Source organism: Candoia aspera, chromosome 1 (genome assembly GCF_035149785.1).
Source record: "Candoia aspera isolate rCanAsp1 chromosome 1, rCanAsp1.hap2, whole genome shotgun sequence".
NCBI lineage: Eukaryota > Metazoa > Chordata > Lepidosauria > Squamata > Boidae > Candoia > Candoia aspera.
Genome location: NC_086153.1, coordinates 37,061,525 through 37,076,804, shown reverse-complemented (window position 1 = coordinate 37,076,804; position 15,280 = coordinate 37,061,525). Strand labels below are relative to the sequence as shown.

The 15,280-nt window shown below is 36.6% G+C and overlaps 1 protein-coding gene across 6 annotated transcripts in view; it reads left to right on the top strand.

The window, feature by feature from the left end:
- The window catches only part of MAP4K3 (mitogen-activated protein kinase kinase kinase kinase 3), a 64,190-nt gene extending 49,115 nt beyond the window's left edge, over positions 1-15,075 (top strand). For all 6 annotated transcript variants that reach the window (XM_063302022.1, XM_063302014.1, XM_063302033.1 and 3 more), the window contains 12 exons: positions 126-210; positions 2,223-2,302; positions 3,634-3,694; positions 3,789-3,906; positions 5,731-5,789; positions 6,716-6,819; positions 7,950-8,121; positions 9,416-9,484; positions 9,572-9,664; positions 11,289-11,359; positions 12,422-12,477; positions 12,968-15,075. In XM_063302022.1, the coding sequence (XP_063158092.1) occupies positions 126-210; positions 2,223-2,302; positions 3,634-3,694; positions 3,789-3,906; positions 5,731-5,789; positions 6,716-6,819; positions 7,950-8,121; positions 9,416-9,484; positions 9,572-9,664; positions 11,289-11,359; positions 12,422-12,477; positions 12,968-13,055 (1,056 nt within the window). In that variant the 3' untranslated portion in view covers positions 13,056-15,075. The remainder of the gene's footprint in view (positions 1-125; positions 211-2,222; positions 2,303-3,633; positions 3,695-3,788; positions 3,907-5,730; positions 5,790-6,715; positions 6,820-7,949; positions 8,122-9,415; positions 9,485-9,571; positions 9,665-11,288; positions 11,360-12,421; positions 12,478-12,967) is intronic.
- Positions 15,076-15,280: the final 205 nt, after the last annotated feature.

Below are 15,280 nucleotides of genomic sequence, written 5' to 3'. Positions count from 1 at the left end.
TGTGTTAGTGTTATTTGCAGATATTTGGCTTCATTGAAAGTGCTCATTTTTAGGTGAAAGTTGAAAGTACTCAAGGCAGTCATAAATGCATTGTTCTAAATTATGTGTGGTTTTATTTTAAACAGATGGGTGCTTGCTTTTCAAAGGTTTTCAATGGATGCCCCTTGAAAATTCACTGTGCAACTTCATGGATAAATCCTGATACAAGAGGTAATAGTCTCATCAAGCTTTCCTAAAGTTATGTGTTTACACTGAGCCAGGATGAAATAATACATTTAAAAATCATTTTATTATGAGATTGAGTTCTGGCTGCCACTTGACTACTCACACACAGATTTCCATTTGCCCAGGCAGTATCACCCAAAAGATGGGATACTTCTCAGTGATCTCTTTTGAAGCTGTTAGCAAGATTCTCTTCTAAGGTCTTTATTAATCAATGTTTTCTGGTTGTTTCAGTAATTATCACCAGACTTATGAAATAATTCCGATGCAGTGTGGATTTGATTTATTGAACTAGTATGGATACTTGGAATAACTAAAATTCTGTTAAACATTTTACAGGATGAAAATCATCTACCAGATTATATGTTTTCTCTTTAAGCCTAATATCACACTAGAGATCTATTTGAGGCTTTTCATATGGTTTGACATTTTATTGTCTATGCTAATGATCCTCTGTGAACCTTTTATCATTCTGCTTAATCCTGATTAGGCAGATAAGGCCTAGTCTTACACAGGTAGTGGAACAAAATGGCTAAACCTTGAAGGCCATAGTGTCATTGTATCATAGACTGCAGATCAAGAGGAGGAGGATTCATTCATTCATTCATTTATGCCTTCGGCGCTGAGAGGGAGTGACTGGCCCAAGGTCACCCACCTGCCTTTGTGTCTAAGGCAGGAATAGAACTCACATTCTTCTGGTTTCTAGCTAATGCCTTAACCACTACACCAAACTGCTCTTACCTTTTTAAAATGCTGTCTCAGATATTAGTTCTAGCCTAGCTCATGTGCTGTCCTGCTCTACTGTTTTACTTGCAGCAAGTTTCCCCCTCCCCTCCCCTCCCCCACACTTAGGATAGCATTAAAAAGTGATGTACTGCTGGTCTGAAAATAGTACAGGCCATTCTGTCCCATTGCCATCTTGTTCTTCTGCATACGTAGTTTATTCTTCCTTCTGAGGAAGGAAGACTGCAGGGTAAGCTAACTGTAATGAGGCTGACACACCAGTCTTCATCCTTCATGAGAATGCTGTTTCACAGGATGAAACAGTGTGGTGTTTAGCATCACCAAGTCTACCAACAAAAAAGCCTTCCTGGGCAATAGGGGAAACTAACCCATTGCTAGATGTTTCACATAAAATCAAAAAGAATCTTAATGCTAAGTATCCAGTGTTCTGTTCCACTTAGAGTTGGAAGTGAGAACATAGTGAGAGCTCAAGATTGCACAGAGTCCATCCCACCTTTGCATATGTCAGCTCTTAACAGAAAAATGATTCTGGTTTAGATGTTGAAGATCAACCACGGAATGGCTACCATATGATAAGAAATGAAACATGGATCAGCTTGAGCTTTCTTCATTTATGCAGAGAGTAGTTGATGTTGGAGCCATTGAAAAGAGAGCTGTTCCTTACTAACTTATAATTATTTTAAATGCTAAGTTGGCATTGAGATGAAAAGTTTACAAAGATGTTAAATCTGTCTCTGATAAAGTCTCAGAAATGCCAAATTAGCACTGAACTAAAAAAAACGTTTGTAACCTCTGTTCAACTTGCAGTTGAATAGGCCTAGGACAAAATATAGACTTATGGCCCTTTTCCAATTAATATTTAAAACTAGATAGACTTTAGAATTGAGTCAAAGTGGGCTGTTTCAGATCTCCAAAGCATTTGGTTCCCATGTGCATCCAAAAATTAAAAGATAAGGATGGTTTATTTATAAGACTTCCATTGGGCAATGCAAGGCGTTCAGGCACTAACCAGAATTAAATCTTCTTTGTTTCATCATGGATTTTATGACCATGAATGGAATTATCTGTAATTCCTTACTATGTAATTCAAGATACTGAGAATCACTTGTTATTTTAAAAAGGGATTGATTAATATATCTGCCCTATGTTAAACTACTATATTTTAATGTATGTTATTTTAAATTTATGGTATTGCTTTGAGAGGCTTTTGGGTGATAAAACGAAACCTTTTATTAAGTACCTTCATTTCTTTGTAGATCAGTACTTGATATTTGGTGCTGAGGAGGGTATTTATACCTTAAATCTTAATGAGCTTCATGAAACGTCAATGGAACAGGTTTGTATTCGGACTCTGGTTTCTAAATGTAGTAGTGAATACTTTTCTCAATATAGCCTAAAATGTTTTTCTGTTAGTTACCAAGATACCAGACCTTTATTTTTATAACTGAAAATTGTCAAGTTTGGGGGCAGATATTTGGCAGCTACAATTACCACTAGATGGAGTGCACTGACCTCCAAAACATTATTTAAAAGAATTAAAGATTAAATTACTCAAATTTTTCAAGATAGCCGTATCTCACCAAATGTCTGTATTTTTGCATGTGATCACATGAGATGTTAGATATTAATTTATATAACTCATTTTTAAAAATTAAAATAGGTTTTTTTATTTTTATGCCCATGGCAGAAAAAGACCCATGTGTGTAAGCAAAGCATTGGATTTCACCAAAACAGATAAATGAAACTTCAAGCAATTTTATAGCATATCTATATCAAAAAATTATTAATGCCAAACCAATAAACTATAGTTCAGTATATACTACTTGCTAATTTTACTTTCATTATATTTAATTCCTGCATATTCACTTCAAAATGATGAGAAAATATAAATCAACAGTGTGAAAATATGAATAATTTACATACAAGTGTCCAGAATGTACACTAGTTTCAGATCATAGTTAAGGGAATTGTTTTGAAGAGAAAATGCTAAAATCCCACCCATGTCCCTATTCAGAATTTGTTGTCTCACCAGAAACACCATATTCATTGGTTTGCATAACGTCTCAGTCCTGGTCATGGGAAAATGATATAGCAAGTATTTTTGAAGACAAAACATGATGCCGTATCTCCACCTTGAATTGGTGACTCAAAGCATTAGGCCCTTGGGTGATCCACCATAGCAGGATTAAGAACTTCATCAACTTGGGCATGACTGCTAAGCAGCAGATGAGTGACAGCTCACAATGCCTTACTGGAGGAGCCTTACCTCATGCAAATTGGTGGGGCTGTCCTTGACATGAACTGTTAGGAAGGAAAGACTTCCTTGGTCTGGGCTGCCCTCACCTTTGTTCAAAACAAATAGGGTGCAATTACATGTTACATCAAGCTGTGCTTAATTTTAAACGAGGTTCACATCTTAAGCATGTGGTTATCTTGCAGTCCTTATATAGGCTAACTAGCAACAAATCAACCACAACTATTTAACTTTACATTTTTGCATTTATTTTTTATTGGAACCTTGTATTGAAAGGTGGATTGTAGATTTAATAAACTACAAAGAAAATATGTGTGTTAAGCAAGTTTAGGCCAGGATATCTAATAACAACAGTTTACTATGTCAGGTTTATCATCTATCTCATTCAAAATTATTTCCCTTCCTTTTATCAGCTATTTCCCCGACGATGCACATGGCTATATGTAATGAACAATTGCTTGCTATCAATATCAGGTAGGACATTTCATTAAAAAAATTTTTACCATGTACATATTAGTACTTTTGTCTGTGAAATTTTTAAAAGTTGTATTTACTCCTTTATTTACAGGTAAAGCTTCTCAGCTTTATTCTCATAATTTGCCAGGATTGTTTGACTATGCACGGCAGATGCAGAAGTTACCGGTTGCTATACCAGCACACAAACTACCTGACAGAATACTTCCCAGGTAAATATATTGCTTGTTTTAGATAGTATTTTAGTTTTTTTTTTTAATTGAATCCTCAGAGTGGCTTACAAGTGTTTATAGATGATAACAATTTATTGTTTTTAAAAAAGTTCATTTAAAGAGCCAGTGAAAGAAGACTGAGAAAAGTTGGCATTTCCTCTTCCTTATCCCTCTGAAAAAGTTCCAAATTTAAGATAATTTCCTGACTGGATTGGGCTGTGACTTAGGGAGCAGAGTAGATGACAGGAAAACAAGCAGAGTTTGTCTTCCATTAGCATGGCACTCTGAGTTTGAAAAGGAATGTCTTAAAAGGCATTGAGACAGATCATATAAACCAGGGATTGGCAGTGTGTGACATTCACGGGTACTACAGCAGCTGCAATACTCCTAACAGCATATGTGCAAGCCCCGAGTTAAATTCAAGCTAATCTTCAAAAACAAAATAGCTAAATGTTTTCAGGATAGCCAAATCATGTGAGAGTTCAATGTTTTTGCAGGAGATCCCGGTGCGGGAGAGTTCATTGAATGAGATTTTGTGAGATTTTGACAATTACACGCTTGCATATGCAGAGAAGGGAGAAAGGCATTTGCCCCTGCAAACATTGCTAATGCATCATTAGAATTGTCTGCAAAGTTGGGACCCCACAAGTGTGAAGAAAAATACTAATTAATTAGTTAACAAACAACAATAAAAACTCTTCTATTGAGGGTTGTGCATGTGCCAAAACTATCACACAGGAAAGAGAACATTATTAAAACACAATGCCATAAAGTTTAAAACATTCTTGAACCAATTTTTCTAGTATGGTAAAAAGTGATCATTGTATTCAGTATAGAAAGAGGGAGGGATTCAAACCTGGTAAGTTCAAATGTTCAGTGGTGTTACTGAGTTAAAGCAGCTGCACAGTTTGCAAGACTAGTGCACTTGTTTCCGAAGCTGCTCCCTGCTATCTTCATGTGTGTGCATGTAGTCATTTCGCCTACAAACAATTTGACTGCTTTAATGATTTTTTAAAAGATGCTTTTTAAAGCACCTTTCTCTGGAGTGTTTGCACAGCCCTTGAATCTGAGAGAACAATAACATTATAAAGCATTATAACATATTTTAAAAATGCCAAAAATGTTTTTTAGAAAAATTGAGGGAGGATTAAGCCCTGTTTCCCAACCTCATCATCTTTCAGATGTGTGGACTTCTACTCCCAGAATTCCCCAGCCAGCAGGTTGGGGAACACAACTCTTATTAAGGACTGCACAGGAAGGAGGCTAGATCAATCATAGCATAAGGAGTGGTATTTAGATTGCTTTTTCACATTGAGTTTGATTGAGATTTTAGGTTCATTCAGCAGCCTCTCAAGCTTCTCTATAGCATTACTGTCATGAGTAAGGATGGCGAGCAGGGGGCTCCCACCCAGACTGTCAAGCGCATGCGTAGCACTGAGGAACTGTTCAGCCATTCAAAGAGACACAGATCGGGACCGCCTTAACCTTTGGGGGTTATATGGCTGGGTTTTCCCATGCTTCCTCAGTTTGTTAGGATTCTTGTTAAGTACTACTAATAAATATTAGAGACCAAGTCATTGTCTCAGTGTGTTTCCTGGTAATCAGGACAATTACAGTCTTTAAGATTGAGGCTGGTGATTCAGTATTTTGCAGAGTAGATTAAACCTGCTTTATTTGTGTACTATACTGTTACAATCAGCTGCACCTCCCTACCACTCAATTTCCAGGAGTTGATTTGGAACAAAAGCAAGGCTCAGGTAATAGGATCATAATATCAGGAGGAAGAGTATTAGATTAATTTCCATTGTTCTTTTTGCATTCTAGGAAGTTTGCAGTTTCTACAAAAATCCCAGATACCAAATGGTGTCAAAAATGTTGTGTGGGTAAGTAAGGATACTTTCTCACCTCAGTGTGTGTCTCTCTTTTTATAATTTGCACCTGTATAATGGTTGGCTTGGAATTTTACATTTAATAACTATTTTAATGCCTCTGTTGTAATTAGACGATGCACATGCAGTGAAGGAATGTTTTTCAGAACAGAGTGCAAAAGAAAATTTTCTGGGGCTGGTAGAGTTTGTGGGAATGGGATCTCTTGGTTCAGAGCTTTCCTGGGGAAATTAGAATTGTGCAGTAGGGTTTTTTTTTCCTATCCATAACATACACTGCTATAGCACACCTGTACATTTTTCTATATATTTTTCTATATGTGCCATATAGAATATCTTAGGATATGCACATATGAAGTTGTGATGTTGATGTCATCTTTCCCTTGTTTCTCACAGGTAGTTGTTTTAGCAGACCATGAAGGAAAATATTCATTCCTACCTAGGATGTTTTTTTTTTTTTTGTAAAAGTATGATCTTCACAATAGAAATAGAAAAGAGATTGTGACAGTTTCATGGCCATTCTACACCACTTTCATGTCTAATAAGGCCACAGCTAGAAAACAACAGAAGAGCTTCACTTTAGCTTTCTATGCAGATATTCAGTTCTCTAGCATTGCATACTATATAATTTCAACATTGTCCATGCTCTACTCTAAGGCAGGGTTTCCCAAACTGTGAAGTGTACTTCCTTTGGGGAGGTACAGTTAGAGTCCAGGGGAGGTATGAAGAACCTTTTAGTTGTACATTGTTACAATAAATCCACCTTCCCCAAAATTTCATTGTATTGTTTTCATTGTTCATTTGTGTTCATTTTGGTGTTTGGATTTTTAGGGGAGGTATGTAGATTAAGATTACACTAAAGGGATGGCAAAAGGTTTAGGAATCCCTGCTCTAAGGAGACCTGTCATTTTGTTTCTTTTCAGTGAGGAATCCTTACACAGGACACAAATACCTTTGTGGGGCACTACAGTCTAGCATTGTTCTCTTAGAGTGGGTTGAACCAATGCAGAAATTCATGTTAATCAAGGTAGGCTCCCTTAAAAAAACTTTATTCTAAGAATAAAATAGGATCAGAGAGAGAGAGAGATTAGTACTAGTAGTAGTAACAGCAGCAGCAGCTGTTGTTGCAGTATTATTAACAGAGATTAGGTAAAACAACTTCACAGACAACTCAGCCTGAATAAAGATCCTGGAGCAGTGTTTATCGGTGTTCATGAGGGAATATTGTACCAATAGTGGTACGCAGCCCTGGGGGTGGTTGGTGGCTTGAGGATGCTCTCTCTGTCCTTTTAACTTTGTATATTTTGTAAGGATTTTTATGGTCTTCTCTTTTACTTGTAAGCCACTCAGAGTCACTTATATAGTGAGATGGGTGACATATAAATTTGATCAATCAGTCAATAAAATTTGAAGCAGGAAGTAGTTTTAAAAAGCAGAGAGGCTCTTGTATATTTGATTGCATTGTGGAAAAAAAAATCTTGATCTGCAGTGGTAGCCCATTAATTGGCTTCTGAGAGGCTTTGGGATATTGAGAAAGTACTATTCCATAAGCAAGCCAAGACATACTCTCCGTTTCTTGGAGGAATTCTTGTCCATTGACAGAATTTGCCAGTGCTGGGGATACATGGCTAGCAAAGTGGAGAGATAATTTTCTGGGGAATGATCGGAAAATACCTTTGATATAAAACTGACTTTTTCCAATATGTTGTCCAAAAGAGAGAAACGCTCTTCCAATGTTATCACTGGCACAGGAAAATTCTCAAAGTAGAATGTATGGGAAAGACTGTTGCTCTTCCACCTTCTCCCTGGCTGGCAGGAACCCGCTGCATTTAGGAAGTGGTGGCTTTTTCAACATGGATTCAACCTTATTTCCAGGTTTGCACTGCCCATAGACTTGAGGTAGAGTTAAAGGTTCAAAATTACCACTCAGATACCTCACAGGATCCTAGCTGGCATTTTGTTTTAACAGCAAAGGCACAGTCTCCATGAAGACCTTATTTTGAGAAAGTCATCTAATAATCTACAGTATTCCATAAAGGAGGATTGAAATTACTAAAAACATTACAGAATAAAAGCCTATCATAATATATTGCTGAAATAATTTAATAATATTATGCTTCCATGATTGCTTTGTGACTAATACATTTCTTGATTTAGCACATAGACTTTCCTGTACCATGTCCACTGAGGTTGTTTGAAATGCTTGTAGTGCCTGAACAGGAATTCCCCTTGGTTTGTGTTGGTGTAAGTAAAGGGAAAGATTTCAACCAAGTGGTGAAGTTTGAAACTGTGAACCCAAATTCTACCTCTTCATGGTTTACAGAAACAGGTTTGTTATTTCCTGTGATCAATTTGTAACTAGAGTTGTCTGCTCTTAGAGCACAATCCCATTTATAATAAGAAAAGTAATTCCATAGATTCCACAGTAATGAAGTCTGTGCCATATCCTAGATTGCTTTTTTATTTTAGTACTTTCAGATTCTAGATTTATAATGCTTCCACTCCAGGATGGCTTAATAGTTAAACTACATACATTTTGGAGTCATTAGTGCTCTTTGGCTTGACCCTTTATCTGGCTCATTCAATGTCTTACCACAGGACAAATAGTATTTTGCTGTTTTTTTTTTCTCCAGCTACTGTGAATATTTATTTGTTTGTTTATTAATTATTCAAATTTTGCTACCACCCATCTCCCCCAAAAGGGGGACTCTGGGCGGTTTACAATAAAATTAAGTCTATCATAATAACAATTAAAATCTATAAAAACAATTACAAATATAAAATGCAATATAAATAAGTATACAATCCAAGAGGTTAAAAATCCTGATCAGGTGGGAGGGGCTCTAAGGTGCGAGCCAACCCCATGGATAGTTGCCCACCTGCCCGCCCCGCGCAAGATGGCAAAACCAGGTTTTCAGGGCCCTCCTGAAGGTCGGAAGTAAAGGCGCCTTCATTGTGAGAGAATGGTTCTGATTAGAGTTGTATACAGTGGGGGAGTTTAATTGTTCTTATCTGCTGTTTGCCTTTGTGGAAGACTTATGGGGAGCTTAAACAGGAATAGAGAATTTCTAATCGGTGGGTCAGAGGGAGCCCATCAGGCTTTCCCTCCCATTATCTTTAACTTTGTCCTCTTTACACTTCAACGTATCTTCATATTAAGGATATCACTTCTTGCTTGCTCCTTCATGCTTCATGGTGGAATGGACTATCTTTCTCCATGAGCAAGAAAAAATGGGAAATAGAAAATGATCCCTCTCAGCCTGTATTCAATTGGAGATGACTAGCAGTATGAGACAGAGTAGAAAGCAAAAGCATGGGGCTTCCTGATTGGAGCTGGTGTTATCTAGGCCTCCTGGAGGAAAACATGATTCTTGTTCTGGTTTCTGTTCTTCTGCTTTAAAAGATCACTCACATCTCACCAACCCCCTTTTTTACTGTTTTTTTTAAATATATCATATTTATAAACCAACCAGCAGGTAGCATGAGTGTAGTTTCTATAAGGAGAAAATTGACCTGTAAAACTAATGTATATACAGTTAGGATATTTAATATACTTCAACTACATAATACCTGTCTTGATATTTGTATAAAAATGTTAACTCATTTTAGTTCTTTTGTTGTAGATACTACACAGACAAATGTTGTGCATGTAACACAACTGGAGAGAGATACCATTTTAGTCTGCTTGGATTGTAAGTGACAAGTATGATCCATACATAAATATTTGGATAAGATGCACTGAAATGTTGCTGAATAACAAATGGTGTTTGCTTTTTCAGGCTGTATAAAAATAGTAAATTTGCAAGGCAGATTAAAATCTAGCCGAAAACTCTCCTCCGAACTCACCTTTGATTTCCAGATTGAATCAATAGGTAAGTAAAAGTGAACCTTACATTTAGTTAGCTAACCACTACAATATTTCATTGCATTATATAATGAAAATTTGCATTATGTAAATGAAAATTTGAAGGTAGAAAGATGCTTGGTATGCACATTTCTAATGTCTCTAACAGCAAGCCAAGTCATTTCACACATTGCTAAAAACAAATACAGTTTAAAAAGTATTTAGGATAAACCATATCCTTCCAAAATAAACATAGTCAAGGGAAAACAAAAAATATTTGACTAAACACTTTTTTTTTTTGATAAAGCCCTCATTGGACTATTCTTTATGAAGCTCAAAGTTTTACTATCCCTGGAAGTCAGAATTAAAAGATATGTTATGAATATAAATGGTCTATTGTGTTAACTCTTACGTGTACTGATACATAATAATTTTTTTTTCCAGTTCAAAATTTCTGGGAATTATGTTTTTTTTTTAAATCTAATCATTTAACTCATCCTATTCATTACTGCATTCACATAAATTAGTCCTATTGTTGGAGTTATTTAGACTACTTCCTGTCCCTCAAATCTGTTGAATATGTAAGCCTGTTTCACATATTATGCTAAATCATACTACTATGATTTGTTGATTTTGGCTTACTGCTAAAGGAATAATTTAGACCAAGGGTCCAATCCTTTGCTCAGTAAAGGAATCCAGATTAAAACATCCCCACAGATTATCAATTAGCTTCTGCTTGAACATATCCAATGAAGGGAAATCTACCAACTTTCTGGGCAACTGGTTCTGCTTTTAAATTGCTTTTACTGTTAGCACATTTTTGCAAACATTCAGTCAGAATCTTATTCCTGTAACTTAATGCACTATTTCACGCCCTGCATTCTGGAACAATAGAGGACAGGTCATAGAAAGGGATCTCAGAGGTTAACTAATCCAAGCCCTCTACCCAGTGCAGGATCTGCTAAACATTACAGACATATTTCTGGCCAGCCTTTTTTTGAAGACTTCCAGTGAAAGGGGGATGATACCACTTCATGAGGCGGCCTATTCCACTAGTTGGCAGATCTTACTATCAGGAAATTCCTCATAATATCTTACCCAAATCTTATTTCCCCATAATTTCAATTCATTGGTTCTGGTCCTTCCCTCCAGAGTTACAGAGAAGAAATCCACTCTCTCCTCCGTATGATATCTGAAGACTGCTGTTGCATCCCCCCTCAGTCTTCTCTTTTGCCAATTAAACTTACCTAGACCCTATAACTACTCCTTAGAGAACTTGGTTTCCCATCCCCAGGCCAACTTGGTAGTCCTCCTCTGAACTGGCTCCAGGGACACAGTACTCCAAGTAGCACCTGACCAAAATGGAGTACAGTGAGACAATTACTCCCCATGATCTGCACTCTGTGTTTCTGTTAATACAATCCCAAATAGCATTTGCTTTATAGCAGCCTGCCCACCCAGCATCAGATAATAAATTGAAGGTTCAGAATACTGAAAGGAAAGAAGTTTGTCACATACAACAAAAGCTTCTTGCACCCTAAACTTCAGCCCTTCATTCATTAAAATATATGTGAAATCAATACAATTTAAGTAGGAAAGCGTCTTAGGACACAGTCCCAAAGAATCTAATTTGTGTTTTCTTTTCCTGCCAGTTTGCTTACAAGATAGTGTTTTGGCTTTCTGGAAACATGGGATGCAAGGCAGGAGTTTTCGATCAAATGAGGTAAATATTGCAAGTTGAAAAAAATCAGAATTATTTAATTGAATTCTTGAAAAATAAGCTGAAAACAAAATGGATGTTTTTAGTATTCTTGATAGCGTAAACTGAACCGCCCAGAGTCCCCCGTATGAGGGAGATGGGTGGTAATAAAAATATGATAGATAAATATAAATAAATAAACTGCAGGATTTTTTGCAAAATGCAGCAGCTGTAAATACATTTTCCCTCAATGGCCGAGAAGTGTAGCAATCCAAGAAATTAAGTAGAACATCTCAATAGAAAAGTTGGCTTTTCTATGAACTCACTCTATAGCAGCCTTTCTCAACCTTTTGACCCTGGAGGAACCCTTGAAATATTTTTCAGGCCTCAGGGAACCTGTGCACATTCAGGCTTAAATATAGGCCAGAAGTTACAAAATTATTATATTCGTTTCATGAGTAGACCTGTATATATGCATTAACAGTATTCTTAAACTAAAAACTAAAAATAAAGAATAAAACTTACCTCTTTAATGTGAAGTTGCCCGATTTTTTAAAATAAATAGCAATCTCCCGGGGAACCCCTAGTGACCTCTCACAAAACTCTAGGGTTCCACGGAACCCTGGTTGAGAAACTCTGCTCTATAGCCTTAACCACTCCCATAACCTTAGTCACCTTATCTGGAAAGGGGATAAATAATAATAGCACGTACCATAGATTTTACTGTACAGTTTGAGTCAGTTAGCACTTTGGATGGATATTGTATAATTCATTTCAGTTGCCCTGAAATACTGTAGTAATATTTAAAATTAGGGCTACCAGATCTAGTCAACCAGCAGCAAGGAGTAGAGTTTTCTGTATTCCTTTGTTCCTATCTAGTGGTTGACCAGAAGTTGCCACCAGATCTGGTAGCCGTAGCTAGCTAGCTAGCTGCTGTTTGTAATGTATCTCATTCAATTTTAGATAACTACTACAATTAATTTTATTCAATACTGTAAAGTAAAATGCTTGCAAGGTTTGATTCATTGAGCATTTGTTACAAGCACTTTCACTCAGTTAAAAATGTTTATTTGGCTTCTCAAATAGATCACCCAGGAAATTTCTGACAATACAAGAATATTTAGACTCCTTGGATCTGACAGGTATGATCAATCACAATCACAACATCTAGGGAAGGAGTTGTCTTGCAATAAATTATCTATTGGGCTTTGGGCCCAGTACATCAGCAGCTGCCAAACTCATTCCTCTGCTGAGGAAAAGTAGGAACCACTAGGCATACTATGTACAACTCACTTGCCTGTCCTTTTCTTCTGGGCAGCTTCAAGGATTAGACCTTAGGGACTCAAGTCCTTCCATCATTTATGGGGAGGGGAACTTGGCCAGTTCTGACATTGCCTTTCACTCACTTCATTGGGCAAGTGATCATCCCTGGCAGCTGCTCTCTCATTTTAACATGCAGTTGGATAAAGGAGAACGAGCATACTCAATTGGACCAAGAAAAAAGACTCTCAATTGGCTTATGTTGTGTCACACACCCCACCCCAATCTGAAAGTCAGACCCAATTAAGGGCTTTCATAAAGGTTTTGTCTATTTGCCAACATTATTATTTTTGGGATATTCTTTTTCGCCAGAGTTGTGGTACTGGAGAGTAGACCAACAGATAACCCTACTGCCAATAGCAACCTGTACATCTTGGCAGGTCATGAGAACAGTTACTGAGAGGTAACATAACCAAGATAAGAAAACACTACTGCTTCAGCTCGTATGACAGCAATTGCACAAAAGCAACAGGATCCCAGCTACAGTTAGTTTGTAATTTATTGTAGTGTATGAGAATGAGTGAGAGCAAGAATGCTTGCCCAAATGATATGCATATGATTAGCACATTTATTCTACAGAACTCTTGATTCACTATTATGTAATGTTTGTACATATATGCAGTATTTTTTGTTGAAATGTATTACTGGAGGCCTCTCTTGATTTTTCTGTAGATAATGGTCAAAATGTCTTACCTGTACAGATATGTAAAGTTTGCTGAGGACAGAAAATTGCATTTGGGGTACTATTTAAAGGACTCTTCAAAATGGGATGCTATTGATAAACACAGTGCATTTAAATAACACTATTGTATTTTATTATGTAATTCACTAATATAAATAAATCTTACCTTTTAGACATTGTAATCAAGGCTATAATCCCATTACAATCTTGTTTTTAGTTCTATGCAAGTACACTGGTGTTTTGGTTGCACAAAGTGTTAATATGTAATGTATTCAGTCACAAAAGTACATTTGTGGAAATAATTTAGGCATTATAATGTTAGCTTATTTAGGTAGTTCTCTTTGTGAAACCAGCCAACTGAACACCTGTATTTTTATATTTAAGGAAAATTCTCCTAATTATTTTCTATGCTTGGAGAAAAAAATACCTATTTTGAAATGGGAATAAATCCAATAGTGGTACCTTGGTGTAATTATAAGTGTGTACAATGATAATATAAGCTTTATTGTGATGAGACTTGCCAATTCCAATATATCATGCAAAAAGTTACACACTCCACACTCTGGAAGTGTATAAACATTTGGAGTTAGATCCAAATAGCCATGTGCAAAAGGCCTTAGTACTGTATGCAGTACTTTGCAGATATTAAAATAAAGGTATGCATTTTCCCCCATTAAGGAGAGATTGACTGTCCCTAATGAATTGCCATTGTGCCCTTTTGGATCTGCAGAGGAGATCCTCTCTGACTCATATAGGATAATAGTGTGCCACGGGCCTCCCGCTGGATACCTTGTGGAGGAAGAAGAGCAGCCTGCCTGCCCTTGCTTTTTTTATGCAGAAGATGAATATGAACCAATGGTTTTAAAGCTACGTTCAGGGATCCTTGCTGTTCCTCAGACATAGCAACAGAGTTTTCAAGCAGAAGATCAGTAACAGAGGAAAGCATTTCTGAACAACAGAAGTGCTTACTGCTGCTGGTTTTCCCAACCTCACAAGAAATGTAGGCTGGCCTCTCAGTTCAGACTGGTTGGGTAGTAAGGCAGAAGGATAGCCAGCAGACCATACGTACCCTAACAACAGGAGTGGGTGAAATTGTGACCTTCCAAGTGATGCTGAACTACAGCTTCTAAAGGCCAGTTGTGAGGGAAGCTGGAGTACCTTAGTAATCAGTAGAGGATCATAGAATCATAGGCTTGGAAGGGACCTTGGAGGTCTTCTAGTCTACCTCCCAAACAACAGGTTCTAGGCGTTAATATATAACATGCAACATGCATATATATTATAAATTTACATTTTGAAGGATGTTTCAAACCCACTGCCATGGAGAGTATCATATACAGACCACCTCTTCTGGAAAAGAAGTGATACTAGATGGGGCAACTATTTTAAGGAATTTTGCTTTTGTTTAAAAAAAAAAGTTTTGCCTTACTACTGTTGTCACATTTTTTCCTCTTAATGTCTTAACACCTAGCCAGAATTATTTAGTTACTACCTCACACAATTAAATGATTATAACACATCACAGGAATTTCAGTTTTGAGCAAAACTATTCTGATTCTTTTCAGTGCTATAGGTAAATTCCATGTTTTAGGGAAAAATAAGTTTTTTTTTGTATATGTTCTTTATACTGTGATATAAACTAAGAACAAAGTACATTAAAAGTGATTTATGGTCTGTATTGTTGTTGGTAATGAATATTTCCAAATGTATATAATGTAAAATAAAGTTTTTTAACATGTTTGTTGTTCATGTGGATTAGCATCTGCAGTAATTTTCCACTGAAATTAAGCACTTGCTAATTGAGGAAAAGTACCTTTACTGAAATCAGCATTGATTGCAATGAAAATTCAGAAAGCCTTATAACTAAATTAACTTCCTTTAATTTAAATTACACTGCATAACACAAAGTAGCTATTGCAGTATAAGTACATTTATGATATCAT